Below are 16,719 nucleotides of genomic sequence, written 5' to 3' on the forward strand. Positions count from 1 at the left end.
TCAGACTCTTGGTAATTACTTGACTGATTTAGGGCTGTGATACAGAGTCAGAAGTTTTCATTTTTGCTTTGTCCCTCAAGCTGATTTGATTTTAGTTATTAAGCTGAGCTTCCTTTTTAAGTTAAACATAACTCCTTGCATCATCAAAATATTTTAAGTTACACCTTTTGCTTTGAAATTTAGCATTTCTTGGGATCTGTTGAGGAGCGGCAGGGGTGCACACCACAGATCCCTTCTCTTCGTGTGCTCACTGCCTTCCCCTGTTGGTCTTCCCTTACCGAACACAAGTTCGAAGGTAAAATGATTAAGAATTTCAAGACAGAGATGAAGGCATTCAAGCAAGTGTGAGGTCCTGGACGAAAGCACAGGTGTTATGCCCACGAATCCCTGCATGTGAATGGAGTTTAGAAACTGGATTCTTTGAAATGATAAACTCACATTCCAGTCTATTCACAAAACATGAAATGCATCAAAACTTTTCCTTGCCTAAGAAATATTTTTGTCCTTCTTAGCCAGTTAGAGCTTTCATTTCTATCATTTATGAAGATCATTATCCAAAATGTTGAGCCATCCTGTTTCCGCAAAATTGAAAATGCAAACTTTGATTCAGTAAGTTCACCTCTTTTCTTAAGCTCCTTTGAGAGGATTAATCAGACAGTGGGAGGGTAAAAGTTCAGGGTAAATTAGTTTTAGAGCTTTCACTTAGCTGAATTATAAATGGACTTGAAAGCTAGAGGGGAAAAAATTACATGACCCTACAAAAGGATGTGTCAAGGCAGGTGAATAAATGTGAGACAAGGAAAGTACTCAACTCTATAGGGATGATAGACTTAACAAGGTTGATGACTGGCACAGAGAATCTGACACCCGTGATGACTCCTGAGAATTAAGACCATCCATTACCACCCTTGCCTCATCCTGCAGATCCCTGTATCACAGGACAACTTAATGACATAACCAGAGCCCTTCCAGAGCACTGTGAAAGACAACAGCCAGAGAAGGAGGGGACAGAGAAGGAGGACCTCAGGCTCAGCCTTATAAAAGGCTTGAATAGCACTGAACCTTCCATTTAAAATGGCTGCTTTCAAACATGGTGTTCTCCCTGGCCTGAGGCATGCCTATAGGTCATGGTGTTGGGAGCTCTGGGAGAATCACAGCAGAGGATCTGTGCTGTCATTGTCATTGTCACAAATGTTATTTACTAGATAATTTCTAAGACTAAGTAAACCACTATCCTTATAGTCAACACACATGTGTGTTTCTTGTGGGCAGTATACTTCAGTTAACCTGTCTAACCCTGAAGGATGTACTAGTCCTGTGTTGTGGAAACAGGGTGGAGGGAAGTTTTGAAATTAGGTCCTCTCTTCATGGAGATGTGTCATGATTATTGCTGAGGAAAGGAGATTTTTCCAGTTTTCTGGTTTGAGAACCAAGACTTATTATTATTAAAAGGAATATATGTGTCTTATAAAAATGCAAGTGCACATAATAGAATGAAACAAAAATAAATTCTTATCCCACTGCATTTAATGTATTCCTGCAAGATAACCATGCTAACGGCAGGTCTTCATTTGCACACAAATAGAACCATAATTTGCCAATTCTACAGCTTGATTCATTGAGTAGATCATAGCATCACGGTTTACCTCACTCCTTTTAGTGACTGCATAGCATTCCATTATGTCAATGCAACTTAGTGAATCTGTCCATTACTCTGTGAATAAATATTCCATTGCCACAATGAACATGCTCCCGTCCCAACTGTTCCCAGCAGCCTTGAAACAGATGATGTCCTACAAAAGCTCCAGAATTATTCAAAGCTGCTTTCTGTTTTTGCTTCATGTATTCCAAATACAAAATCCCAACTCCAATTCTAAAGCTTAAACCAAAGTCTTAATAAAATAATCCTTGGATTCAGCATCTGGATTGATGTTCTCATCCCTGGGAAAACAGAATTATTCCCAGGTTGCTCCCTCTAGTACTTATATTCCAGTTTGGGCAGTAACAGAGCTAATAATGCTGCCAGAAATGGAGATACACAATAATCCCAAGTCATGCTTTGTCCCAGGGTCTTGACACTTTTCCACTGGCACTTTGTCCAGTGATCTATTCAACTCATTTTGACCCTGTCTATCTTGTCAGACAGCTTATCCACTGCACCTTATATGAAATCAGTTAGTTTTCTTTATTTGTGTATTTCCATTTACCTTTCTCTTTGAAGCTTTTTTTTTTTATTTGGGGGAACATGTACTTGTTAGAGTGTACCCATTACCCAAATATTGAACACTACCCAATAGGTCATTTTTCAACCCTCACCCTCCTTCCACCCTCCTTGATTTTGGAGTCCCCAGAGTCTATCTCCATCTTTATGTCTATGTATATCCAATGTTTAGCTCTTACTTAAAAGTGAGAGCATGTGATATCTAATTTTCTCCTTCGGAGCTGGTTCACTTATCCCTTTAAAGCTTTAAACAGATATTTTTGACCTCAGTCTCAAGTTTATTCAGAGTTTCAGCATTCAGAGCTTTTGCTCATTGTTATATTTGTGTGAGTTTTGCATTTTCATTTCCTGGCCACATGGATCATTGCATCCTCAAGCAGACACAGCTATCACTGTGCACTCAGGCTTGGCATTTGGTGCACATTCCAGTGGGGTGGGCCCATGATGAATAGCCTTATGGCTGTTACCATTGAGTCCTCAGCTGATCACATGATGAAGCAACTAACAGCCCTGCCCATACTAAATACATCTGGAAGAGACCCCGAAATCCCTTCTGAAGAAGACATTATTGTGTTTCTCACTTAAAGAAAAACATTCATTACATTCATAAGAAAATTATTACTTGAATTCTTCTTATCATATACCTATATTAGCTATTAAAAATTTTAAGGCAACCTGTGATTTGAGAGTTACCTATCTTTCTGGTTATTCTGTGTACACACATATGGGTTTGTATTTTATTAAGTAAATGTTCCTGTGCTCTAGATTATCCTGTCTTCATTCACAATGAAGTAGAAAACTGAACCTTAGACTCGATTCAGTGTAGGACCCAAGATGATGGGATGGATCACTATGATAAGCAGGTTGGCTTCAGCTTCAACAAAAAATGTTTCTACATGGTTGTTAATCTAAGCACCTCTTAGACTGGAGGAGGACATTTGTTGGGGCAGGGTTATGCTGGTGGTGATGGAGGTTGTGGTAGCAATGAGCTGGCCCTATGGGAGAGGATGCCTGTCCTCTGCCGGCTACTTACTTTGCTGCAAGAAAGGAGCAGGCATCCTGCTTGCCTGAAGTCCTGCATGGCTGGTTGCAATAACTTATTTTCTAAGCTAACCCCAGATGCCCAGTGCCTTATTTTTATAAGCACAATTTGATGTTGAATAGAAAAGAGTCATCATTTACAGCAAAGAACAGAACATTTTAAAGCAATCTTTTCATTTAATTCATTATAAAACTTTTATTGAAAATGGAAAAATCCCATACTTCAGCATGTGTCTCAAGAAAGTAAAAAGATGAGATCACTAGATTAAATAACACTTGGGGGTCATAAATATAGAGGAATCCTGGGTAGGGGAGGCCGAGCTAAAAAGCTAACTTGCAAAGATTTGCCTTCTTTTTTTCCCTTCAGCACATCCTTGTGAGCTCTACTGCCGACCCATAGATGGCAAGTTTTCTGAGAAAATGCTGGATGCTGTCATTGATGGTACCCCTTGCTTTGAAGGCGGCAACAGCAGAAATGTCTGTATTAATGGCATATGTAAGGTATTGGGTATGTTTCCTTAATCTACAACTTTACAAAATCATGATTTTTATTAATTTGGGAAGTCAGATGTTCTAAGTTTGTGCTTTCACAGCATTTACACCTCATATCTTTTTTTACATATAGTTTATGAAACAAAAAACCAAGACTTCTCAGTGTTCATCAAAGTCAGTTTTTAGATTAGTTTTTTCCTTCTGCTGTCATCTTTATTTCTTGATTAGTTGCTGTGCATTATGATATTATTTTAGACACTGAGCAGAAAAAGAAAAATTATCAGGCAAAGCCAGCCCAGATTATTTCAGTGGCATTAAATTTGAGAAAAACTGAAATTAATAATAGTTTATATGGTAATTTTCATAAAGCATTTTCACATTTAATTCTCCATTGAGTATCAACATGAGCTTCCTAGAGAGATGGCATGACAGCAGTTAGAAAACAGGCTTCTGGCCGGGCGCGGTGGCTCAAGCCTGTAATCCCAGCACTTTGGGAGGCCGAGGCGGGTGGATCATGAGGTCGAGAGATCGAGACCATCCCGGTCAACATGGTGAAACCCCGTCTCTACTAAAAATACAAAAAATTAGCTGGGCATGGTGGCGCGTGCCTGTAATCCCAGCTACTCTGGAGGCTGAGGCAGGAGAATTGCTTGAACCCAGGAGGCGGAGGTTGCGGTGAGCCGAGATCGCGCCATTGCACTCCAGCCTGGGTAACAAGAGCAAAAACTCCGTCTCAAAAAAAAAAAAAAAAAAGAAAAAGAAAACAGGCTTCTGATTTCTATGTAATTTTTCCACACTCACTTCATTAGACCTGATGTGTTAGTGCTTTTAAGTATGTAACCATTAGAGAATTCCTTCTCGTTGCTTGCATTTTATTTTACAAGGAACTGAGGAGCAGGATTTCTGATCCAATGACCAAGCATAAATCTCAGTTTAAAGAGAAAGTGTTTTTAATCCCTTAAAGGAAGATGTTTTAATCAGTTAGTAAATCATAATGGTTTAGCACTGAGTTTTAGAATATGAACCCAATACCATCATTTACTAGCTGTATGATCCTATACGTCTTTCTAAGACTCAGTTTTCTATCATAAAATTTGGATACTTTTATGTATCTACCTAGCTGGAGTTGTCAAAAGATTTATTTAATCTTAGGTCTGCTAATCTAAATAACAGAGAGAGGTTCTCCAAAAGAAAATGAAGCTTATTTGGAAGTAGTGCATTGTGATAGGAATATGTATACCATAATTAATCATGTGCATACTTAGGAAGGTGAAGGAAGACAAAGGTTTTTAATAGAAAATGAAAATTTTTAAAGAAAAAAGTTAGGATTGCAAAATTGTTTTTAAATAATTATTATTTTCTACAGAGATCAATAACAAGGGTGACACCAATCCAAGGTTGCTCAGGAAGTTGCTGGGCAAATGTCATTGCAAAAGTATTTTTTTGTGTAAGGTTACAATAGCCTTTGTGCAAGGGTGTGGTTTTTGCAGAGCCTTCTACATTATCAGGCATAAAAAGGTGAGAACTCATTCTTCCTATCCTTCCCTGGCTACGTTTACATTTTTTTCTTAACATTAGTTGCTCCATTTTGATTCTGACAACTTTCACTGGTCATATATGTTAAGCCCTTAACAGAGGCCCCAGTGTAAAATAAACTCTCAGAAAACAGATTTGTAAACTCAGCAACTTTTGTTTTTAAAAAAGTATTTATGATAATTTTTTTCCACTGGACAAAATAGTTCCCTGTGACAGTCTCTTACCCCTAAATATTCAGCACACTTGAGAAGGTGCATATTTCCCTTAGTGGTTGCATTTTCATTTATTTTTTCAAAGCACCTGTTTTCCATCACAGGCTAAAGATTCTGTTTCTATGAATGCAAAGTTGTTTAGATCTCAAAGATAACTTCAACATCACATTTACTCCTTAGTGACTGAAGTCCTCAGAACTAGCTGCATATAAGAATCACCTGGGGAGATTTTAAAACATCAATACCCAGACCACACATCCCAGAGATTCTGAATTAATAGATTTGAAATGGACCCCAGACATCAGTAATTTCTAAAAGCTCTCCAGGCCATTCTAATAAGTAGCCAGGATTGAGAACCATTATAAATTGGTTGTCTTACTTGAAGCCAATCAAATGAGCCTAATAGTACAGCTCTGCCCTAAGTATCTTGACACTTTAAGTTTCATTGGCTGGAAACGAACCAGACATTCTCCTAGTCTCTACCTTCGCCAAGAACTTTAGAAAGAAATGATCATATTCAGGTGGATTAGATCAGTTAACATTTTAGTTCTTAGTAACTTAAAAATCTGCAAAGTAAAATCATATTAATGTCTCATTAAAAAAAATGAGAACTGATAGGGATATCTCTTACTTATTCACTCAAGGAGGGCTAAGTGCCTAGAGAAAGGCAAGGACCTGGTTTCCCTAAGTCATTCTCCAGGTAGCATGCTCATCAGTGCAATTGTCTCGGGGTCAAGAATTGATGATAAGATGGGAAATGACAGCGATTTTTTTTTTCACAAACACACTACACTACCTGTTGGGGTGATTGCCTGGCCTCTTCAGAGTCACATCAGAGAAGGGTCATGCTGAAGTCATTTTCCACATTGGGTGGCAGCAGTGGAGCCACCTCTGATTCTGCTGAAGGCAGAAGAGCGTGCTGTTGTGGGCTTTCCATGTTGCCAGAGCATGTGTGATGAAGGAGGGGAGTGAAGTTTGTTTCCTTTCCCCTGAGAGCCCCTTAAGTTTTATATGCAATGAAAGGACTGGTTTATGTCTTCACAGACCCTCTGTTGTATACTTAATTCAGTTTTTATGGTACTGCATGCAACTCACAGGAAAACTAAATTGGGTGAGTCTCTGAAAGAACCCATTTAATATGCTGTGGGACATGGGTGTGTCTCCTTCCCCCCACCCTTGTCTTTCCATTATGCAGGCAAATATTACTTTAGAAATATTACCACCCATTCAAGAAGAAAGACTTGGGCTTCAGATATTTGCTTTTCTGACTTTATTTCCTTTATTCTTCACATTTTTTCTATCTGTTTCCCTGCTGGTAAAGATTAAAGAAAATACTTTAAAATTAATACACCTCAGAGTCAATTTTCCTAGCTCATTCCAAATCAGTGAAGGAATGAAGGTCACTGGAAATACTGTTGTGAAGATCAGATTATTAGAGGATGCTCAAGCTGGACGCAAACGTGTTGTTTGTGAAGGGCTGGCATTTTACTCGTAGTCACTGAAGGCACCTGTTTTGTGCATTGCTTTTTTTCCCATTGATATTAGCATAATTAAGTTTTGTTTCTTTAAAAAAAAAAAAATCTCTTAGCACTTTTTTTGTTTCCCCTACTGGGTCAAGCAGCACAGTCTTTGGACCTAAAGGAAATTAAAGACAGTTAACCTAAAGAAGGAAGCTATTTTCAATTAGTGGGCATTCATTCTCTGCTTAGCTGGTATAGGGTGTATTTAAAGACTCAGAATAAGCCTGGTGTGGTACCTGCAGTCCCAGCAAGTCAGAAGGTGAGGTGGGAGGCCAGGAGTTCAAGGCTGTTGACTGGGAATAACTACTGCACTCCAGCCTGGGCAAAATAGCAAGTTCCCATCTCTCTAAAAACAGATTCAAACCATTTTTACTTTAAATAGATTTGAGGTGGCTCTCCAGTTAGAAAGAAAATGATCTTTAAAGATCAAAAAAGAAATAAAACTATCTGGGCACAATTCTTCCCAAACAAGAAAGAAAATCACAAAAGGAATATGGTATCGTTTTCCCTTGTGGTCATGGAAGAAAGCAAGCAACAGAAAAGTCCAGGCGAAGGGCAGATATGGTTCATGACTTTCAATCTAAGTGTCATGATTCTTTGGTATCCACTCCTACAGAACACCCACGCTTCATGGCTCTCCTTTTCCTGGATGAGAACACATCTGAAAGAGACTTGCTGCTCTATCAACTTCAATTCCAAGATGTTTTCATAATTAGATTTTTGGAACATTTTCTTAGATTTCGCTCAGTTCTGCCTCTGACTCAGGAAATTAGACCTCACTCAATGTGTGCCTCCCTCCCCTCTGAGCAAGTAGTCCCTCTACCATTGGTGGATGCTTGAATATTCCTCTTGCTGCCACCAGGAACAGACATTTGTCCTTGTGCTCTGGTACCTCCTGCCCAGTCTTATAAAGCACCAAGGGGCAAAGGAGAAGTCACAGATCCAGGCAAGAGTGGCCTCTCCTGCCTCAGCATTTATCCTCCACCTCTCTTCCCCACAGATTGTTGGCTGTGACTATGAGATCGATTCCAATGCCACAGAGGATCGCTGCGGTGTGTGCCTGGGAGATGGCTCTTCTTGCCAAACTGTGAGAAAGATGTTTAAGCAGAAGGAAGGATCAGGTAATAAACAAATAAATAATTAAAGTGATGGGATCAAAAGTTGCAGGGCGGGGGGAGCAAGATAAATGTTTGATTGATTCCTAGTTTTTGTTTTTATTTGTTTTAAAAAAGCCTGTGACTTACAAGGTATTCAAAATGGAATGTAGCCTTTACCACAAAGGAGTAAGTGCTCCTTGGCAGTTTTAGGGAAGGAGTTGATTGCTGAGAAAATACAGGATGCATCACGGTGAGAGAGAGAACTGAAATGGCCTGTGGCTGTGCACAGCAAGAGGTGTAAGAGCGTGATCCCAGGGAGAGGATCCCCTCTGGGAACAGGCATCACAAGAGGATCCAGCACTAAAGCCAATGGTATTAAAGCCAATGGCATTGGAACAGACCAAGAACTAAGAGAGAGAAGAGATCAGAAGCTAGCTGAGAAGGCTGCAGACACAAGGACAGATTCTGTAGTGAGGACACAGAAGCGAGCAATGGGTTGACAAGGAAAAGAATTGGGGTACATCTTTAAGTCAAAGTCAAAAGAGAAGCAAGGGAGGGTTACATCAAATCTCTTTTATTCTCAGTTGCTCCCAAATGGGAGAGGGTCCCACCCACTGCTCCCTTATGACCTTCCAGACAGCTCCTCCATCTAGCATCCCCTTCTTACCCACACTCTACTATTCTCCTCCCATAGTCACCTTCTGCAGAGTTTCTTCTCTGCACAGCTTTGGGCTATGGATATTCCTCAGGGCAGGAAGAGTCCACCTGGAAGGGTGGACCCCAAGGAAGAGTCAGTTCCCAAGGAAGGCAGCTAAGAAAGGGTCAACCGTATCATGGGAGCCATGGCAGAGCTTGCACCTCTGAGTCTCTCCCGCCTGAGGGATGAGGACATTGAGATAATATACACCACTTTCCACCAGTCCTGGGTTGAGGTTACTCTTGGGCGATCAGACTGTTAATTCTCTGGATTCCATAGAAATGCTGGCAGTAGGGAATCCATCATGCACTATTGCAGTCATGCCTGAGGGGAGAGGGGCAGTGTGTGCTACACGGGGAGATGCCCAGGACAGGAAGTGATAACCACTTTCAGAGATGGTAAAAATGTTTTCCTGGATCCTAGAAAAACAACATCTCTCTCCTAGATATGCTTCCTACCCAGGATGCAGTTACTAAGTAGGACCCTGAGAGTGTCAGGTGTGTCCTTCAGTTGTTCCCTAGTAATCATAATAGCAAACAATCTAAATTTAATTTCCATCCTTATTTTTTCATCTTTGACTATTGGATTACTAAGGTTAAATTGTGAAATGTAATGCTTGTCCTGCTCGTTAGAATTATCACTGGAAGATTGTATTTCATGTCTTTGATCGATAGCTTTATGATGGATTAAAAATATTCTCTGGATTACTTATTAGGAATGTGAATAATAACCCAGTATGTCTTAAGCTTATGATTAAACACCCCGTGATAGCCAATGTTTTTATAACCTTTACAAAGGTGTTTTGTAAATATATTTCATGATTTAGATGTGGCTTTATTTAATTGACTTACAAAAAGTTACACTTAAAATTTCAACCTGCTTTATTTAATTTTTGTTATCTAATTTTATCTTGGCATCTGATGTGCTGTTTTTATAATATTAAGATAACTCAATTGAAAACCAGATTTGTTGTCCCAAGGTTCCACTTAACCTTTTAATCCCTTAGGAAATCCAACACTAATTCTGGGTTCTTTCCACTGCCCTGGTCTCTTAGGAATGAGAAAATGGGTTATAAAAGTCTTCTCCTCCCCTCTCACCTTCACCCCTGCCTCCAAGATCTCAGGAGCTCTGGCCACATGTCCACCACTGAGCACTGGACACCTCCCTGTGCCTTTGCGCTTTCAGTTCCCTTTCTCCCATGTCCCTCCTGGACAATTCCTTTCCACCGGCTTCTAACAGGAGGGCTATGATTGCTCACAGTGTGTTACAAGGTTCCAATTTCCTCACCACCCTCTTTTGAGATAACTGAGACTGAGTCTAAATCTAAGGCAAGGCAGTTCAGCCTCTCAAAACATCTACCAGGTACTGTTATTTTTATATATTTCTTCCTCACTCTGTGGTTTGTGAGCCTGTCAAACACTGGTTTGCATCTGGACCAGACATCTCTGTGTCACTGCTCTCAAGCCTGAGAACATACATGGACCAGCCTTTCCCAGGAGCCTCCACACATAAATTGTGAGATATTGGCCTGCAGTGAGCATTGTCTCAAACGAACAGCATAAACCTTTAAAAAGACAAGCTGGTCATTGTAGATAAATCACCCAGGGTTAATGGTATAACCTCTTTATGAGCACATTTTTATTAGAAATGTCAAAGACTGGAGACCAAATGTGATAGTGAGTAAAGTCCATTTTTGTAGACCACAAAGAACAGTTGGATAAGATGTGTGTTAGCACCAACAATGTGTGATGTATCTTATCACATTGTCTCAGAAATGAGAGCCCTTTTTTTTTTTTTTTTTTTTTGCCCCATCCTCAAACATCCTGAATATTCTTTCTTGTTGTTGTCAAGACAGAGTCTTGCTCTGTCTCCCAGGCTGGAGTACAGTGGCATAATCTCGGCTCACTACAACCTCTGCCTCCCCGGTTCAAGCAAATCTCCTGCCTCAGCCTCTCTAGTAGCTGGGACTACAGGTGCGTGCCACAATGCCTGGCTAATTTTTGTATTTCTTTTAGTAGAGACGAGGCTTCACCATGTTGGCCAAGCTGGTCTCGAACTCCTGACCTCATGATCTACCACCTCAGCCTCCCAAAGTGCTGGGATTACAGGCATCCTGAGTATTCTTTTAGTTCAAGGTGTTCAAGATTGAGATAGTGATGAGATAGTTTCTCCAGGTGGTCTCCTTGGACCCAGAGACGTCTTTCTTGAGGTCAGAATTATGTTTCTCCACTTCCCCTAATATTGGTGCAGGTGGCTAATGCTTACACTGGGGAAGATGCAAGAAAATTGATTTGCTGAACAAATGTGCTCATCATTCTTAATACAGTTGACCCTTGAACAACATGGGGTCAAACTGAATGAGTCCACTTAGTATGAAGATGTTTTTCAATAAATATATTGAAAAAACTTTTGGAGATTTGTGACAATTTGAGAAAATTCACAGATGAACTGTGTAGCCTAGACATATCAGAAAAATTAAGAAAAAGTTATGTCATGAATGCATAAAATATATGTAGATACTAGTCTCTTTTATCGTTTACTACCACAATATATCCACAAATGTATTATAAAATGTTAAAATGTATTAAAATGTATGCACACAAACACCTACAGACTATACATGGCATGATTTGAAATTGAGAGAAATGTAAACAAATCAGAGATGCAGTATTAAGTCAGAACTGCATAAAAGTGACTGTTAATACTGTACTACTGTAATAATTTCAGAGCCACCTCCTATTGCTATTGTGGTGAGCTCAAGTGTTGCAAATATATGCTTAATACCCTGTGTAATGCTAATCATCTCCATGTGAGTAGTTCATTTGTCCAGTAAATTACATATCACAGTAAAAAGTGATCTTGAATATTTGTCATTGTGTTTAGTGCAATACCATAAACCATAAGTAACACCATGGGATTCACACAAAGTGCCACTAGCAATGCTGGAAATGCTAAGAAGCAGAGAAAAGTCATGACATTATAGGAAAAAGTTGAATTGCTTGATATGTACTACAGATTGAGGCCTGCAGCTATAGCTGTCTGCTGTTTCAAGATAAATGAATCTATTGTAAGTATCATTATTAAAAAAAGAAAAGGAAATTTGTAAAGTCATCACTACAGCTATGCCAGCAGGTACAAAAGCCTTGCACTTTTCATGAAACTTATCTTTCATACAGATTTCACGTGGGTGCAGAACTGATACAGAAAGGCATAACATATCTATAGACTCTGATATGATTCAACATAAAGCAAAGTCATTATATGACAACTCAAAGCAAAAGGAAGGAGAGGGACCTAAAGCTGGAGAAGTTAATACCTGCAAAGTATTTGATTTGATAATTTTTGAAAGAAGTTTGCTTTTAAAAATGTCAAGATAACAGGAGAAGCAGTCTCTGCAAGAGGCAGCAGATGAGTCTCCAGATGCCATTAAGAAAATCGATGAAGAGAAAGGGTATCTGCCAAACAGATTTTTAATGTGGATGAAAGTGTCCTATTATGGGGAAAAAAATGGTAAAAAGAACATTTATTATTAAAGAAGATAAACGAATACCAGGATTTAAGGCAGGGAGGAATAGGCTTCCTCTATGGTTTTGTGCAAATGCAGTCAGGTTCATGATCAGACTACCCTGATCTATAAAGGAGCTAACCTAACAGCCTTGAAGGGAAAAGATAAACACAAGCTGCTAGCCTTTCAGTTGTACAAGGAGAAGGCCTGGACTTCTTCCAAATTGGATGCTCTGATGCTTTGTCCGTGAAATCAGAAAGTACCTTGCCAGTAAGGGACTGCCTTTTGAAGTTCTTTTGATATTGAACAATGCCCCTGGCCACCAAGAACTCCATGAGTTCAACACCAAAGGAATCAAAGTGGTCTACTTGTCCCTAAACATAATGTCTGTAACTCAGCCTCTAGATCAGAGGGTCATAGGGATCTTTTAGGCTCATTACACACAATACTCTATGGAAAGGAGTGTCAACATTGTGAAAGAGAACTCTGATAGAAAACATCATAAAAGTCTGGAAGGATTACAACATTGAAGATGCTATTGTCATAGAAAACACCAAGAAAGCCTCAAGCCCAATTTCTGCTGGAGAAAACTGTGTCCCAACGTTGTGCACAGGACTTATGACAGAGACAACCAAGGAAATTGTGAAAGAGGTTGTGAATATGTGAAAAATGTGGGGGTGAAGAGTTTCAGGATATGGGTTTTGGAGAAATTCGACAGTTGTTAGACACCAGGGGAATTAACAGAAGATGAGCTGATGAAAGTGTTCTTCCAAACCAGGACCAGATGATGGTCCTGGAAACAAGATGGAGAAGAAACAGTGCTGGAAAACAGACATTGGACAGTCTAGCAGAAGGGTTCTGATTACTGAAGACTGCTTTCAATTTATTTTATGACATAGACTCTTCTACAATACAGGCACTGAAACTAAAGCAAATGGTGGAAGAAGGATTGGTACCATATATAATACTTTTAGAGAAATGAAAAAGCAAAATGTCAGACAAATTACAATGAATTTCTGCAAAGTTTCAGAGTGTGTCTACCTCTCTTCCTCCAGCTCCACCTCCTCCACCTCTGCTACCTGAGAGAAAAATCAACCCCTCCTCTTTGTTTTCCTCCTCAGCATACTCAACATGAAGACAACAAGAATAAAGGTCTTTATGATCATCCACTTCTGCTTAATGAATGCCAAATACATTTTCATTATGAATTCCTTAACATTTTTTTTCTAGCTTACTTTATCATAAGGCTACAACATATAATGCATATAACACAAATATTATGTATCAGTGGACTGTTTGTGTTATTGGTAGGGTTTCTGACCAACAGTAGGCTATTAGTAGATAAGTTTGGGTATAGTCAAAAATTACACACAGGATTTTTTTTTTTTACTTGCATAGGGGCTTGGCGTCCTGACCCCTGTGTTATTCAAGGATTGCTTGTACTTTGCAACAATTCTTACAAATCTGTCTTTTATCTACAAACTATTGAGAAGCAGTGCTTACATTCACTGAGAGCTTTTGTTTTAAATTGAGTATGACTCTTTCAATCTACCCATAATAAATATTTCTAATTTTGGATTTTCTCTCTTAAGTGGAAGAATAAAAAGCAAACTCTGTTGTTTATTGTTTTTCTCTGTTTAGGTTATTTTTTTTTAAGAAAGGAACAAGGTGGTAGACACAGTATTTCATACCAGTTGATTTTCCTGCATGAGTTCTGCTATGAGAAGGCATGCAACATCCTAAGTAAGAAAATGTCTGCAGATAGCAATACTCAGAGGGCACTTACTTTAAAAAAACATTAGTCTCAATTACACGTGATCGATATCTTCCTGGAGGTGGTTTACATTACTGGTTTTAATCAGCTGTTCTAGGCAAGTGTGTGAGAGCCAAATGGAACTTAATTAAATACCATGCAAATCACATTTTGGTTCCTCTGGATGAGAGCTGACAATTTGAAAACTGAGGCTGAGGTTGTGATATGTATCCAGTTTCAAAGCAAATTATTCTTACTGGACAGGGCAGGATTTGACCTCCAAGACCCCATACTTCTTTAGCGCCAGAAGAAGATGAAGCACCTTGGGTGTATCCAGTGAAAAAATGACCAATATCATCAGCATCTTAAAACTGTATTTTATATTTTAAAAAAAAGTTGAAGGAACAAAGAATGGTTAGCTTACAAAAGAGGAAAATCATTGACCATTAGAGCTGAGAGGGACCTCAGACATCATCATTCAATCCCCTTCTGTGCAATGAGATTCAAAGAAGTTAGATGAATCAATGGAAGCACAGAGCTGATTTTTAGAAATGCAGAGACTAAAATGCAAGTCTTTCAACTTCCATTGCCCCAGTACTCCTTCCACAATGCCATCCTGCAAGTCCATGCTCTTTCCATTTTATGAGATAATGGTTCTCAAGAAGCATAAATAAGATGAATGCATTAAATGTTTAGCATAGAGCCTGGCAAACACTAGCAACCACTGAAGTGTCCATTCCTTTTTTCACTAGTATGCCTCTTACCATAACAACCATTAAACAAGAATAAGACTGTGGCTAGAGCTGACTGTTATCTTCAAATAAATGTCAACATACACTTTTTGAGAAGACTGAATTAGAACACATGAGAATAAATTATAAATTTCTATTTCAGCAATACGTAAAAGAAAAAATGAGAAAGAAAACTTTCTAATGAAGAGGATTGTCCAACAATATAAAAGGCTGTGCTCAGAGTTCAGTTCCTCATCACAGGCTATATTCAAGACAGCCAGGTGGCAAACAAGCAGAGATTCTCTCCAGAATTTTCTTAATGAATGGAAGCTAGGATTACTTTACTTCCTAGAGTCAGTCTTTAACCTGCTGGCAAGGCAGGGAGAGGAAAAGTATGTATCCAATGCAATGTTTAGAAAGTACAATTTAATAGAAGCAATAAATGGGAGGCAGAAATACTAGCAGGAGGCTAGCTAGGAGCTTTAAGGTTTTGAACTATCGACATAAAATCACAGAAAAATAAATGCTAGATTAACCACAAAAGCTTCAGAGTTCAATCTGCACTTATTTCACATTCCTTACAAAACTGGGCACGTATTGAGTCATAAAACTCCTGAGAATTCTGTTCCTGTCCAAGTTCTCTAAAATTCCCCATAATTAGTGCTTCTTCCAATCCCAGTGGCCACCCAACAAGGTCACCAAATGATGGGGAGGCTGGGAAGAGGATGAACAATGGGTCAGAAATCGTTTGCATTCAGCTGAGAAGCTGGCGTGCCTCTTTAATGATTGTGTCTTCTCTCCTAAGGTTATGTTGACATTGGGCTCATTCCAAAAGGAGCAAGGGACATAAGAGTGGTGGAAATTGAGGGAGCTGGAAACTTCCTGGCCATCAGGAGTGAAGACCCTGAAAAATATTACCTCAATGGAGGGTTTGCTATCCAGTGGAACGGGAACTACAAGCTGGCAGGGACCGTCTTTCAGTATGACAGGAAAGGAGACCTGGAAAAGCTGATGGCCACAGGTCCCACCAATGAGTCTGTGTGGATCCAGGTAATGCAGAAAGGAGGGAAACTGCTGACATGCGTGCTAGTTAGAATCTTTCTCATTTTTCCCCAAGGTATTTGCTAGGGGACCTTAAGAAAGAATCTTTTAAAAACTTCTTTTAGCAAGTAGCAGGGAGGGGAATGAGATATTGTAAGTTTGTGTTGTTAATCCTTTATTGCCTAGATATTACTGAAACCCCCATAACAAAATGCAAGGTGCTCTAAAACCACCCACTGGGAGGTTTGAGTTCCTCAAGTCTATTGTCACTGTGGCATGGGTTTCTAAGTAGCTTTCCAGCAGTGGAGATACACTGACATGTCACTGTATGTTGTCCTCAGGCAAAGCATTTGGCTTTGTGAAATTCTTGCTGGAAGGAGGAATTAGAATACAGTATGTGCTCTTCAAAGGCACAAGAAGTTAGTCTTTAACATTGGGCACAGAACTGGAGGAAAAGAGAGGAATGATTATACCGATAGTGGCAAGGCAGGTTGAGGATGACAGATGGCCAAGGAGTTAGATCCAGCCACAGTCTAAAGTTAGAGAGACATCCTTTCTGAGCTGGATATCAGAGCACTCACAGAAGCCGAAGGTCAAGCATGGCAGCTGTGATCCATGAATGTCAGGAGACTTTGCTTCTGACACAGGCAAGGATTTACACATGAGAATCCCCAGTCCCAGGGAGCAACCAATCCAGTGCCTCTGTTTAAGGTGAATTCAGTTTCAACATTTGATAAGTAGATTGCCTGCACGAGAGGGAAGTAAGGGGAAGATCCCAAGAGCAGCATACCTAAGCTAAAGCCCATGACCATTTTTATCTCAGAACTACTATTTGTTAAAGGTACTTGCCGAGACCAGCTCAGTCATGGAGAC

General features: G+C 39.6%; 1 protein-coding gene across 3 annotated transcripts in view; it reads left to right on the forward strand.

The window, feature by feature from the left end:
* The window catches only part of ADAMTS12 (ADAM metallopeptidase with thrombospondin type 1 motif 12), a 364,104-nt gene that overhangs the window by 271,390 nt on the left and 75,995 nt on the right, over positions 1-16,719 (forward strand). For all 3 annotated transcript variants that reach the window (XM_074386716.1, XM_003936214.4, XM_074386709.1), the window contains exons 13-15: positions 3,630-3,763; positions 8,023-8,143; positions 15,611-15,855. In XM_074386716.1, coding sequence (XP_074242817.1) covers positions 3,630-3,763; positions 8,023-8,143; positions 15,611-15,855 — 500 coding nt within the window. The remainder of the gene's footprint in view (positions 1-3,629; positions 3,764-8,022; positions 8,144-15,610; positions 15,856-16,719) is intronic.

This window comes from Saimiri boliviensis, chromosome 1 (genome assembly GCF_048565385.1).
Source record: "Saimiri boliviensis isolate mSaiBol1 chromosome 1, mSaiBol1.pri, whole genome shotgun sequence".
In the NCBI taxonomy this organism is placed as follows: Eukaryota; Metazoa; Chordata; class Mammalia; order Primates; family Cebidae; genus Saimiri; species Saimiri boliviensis.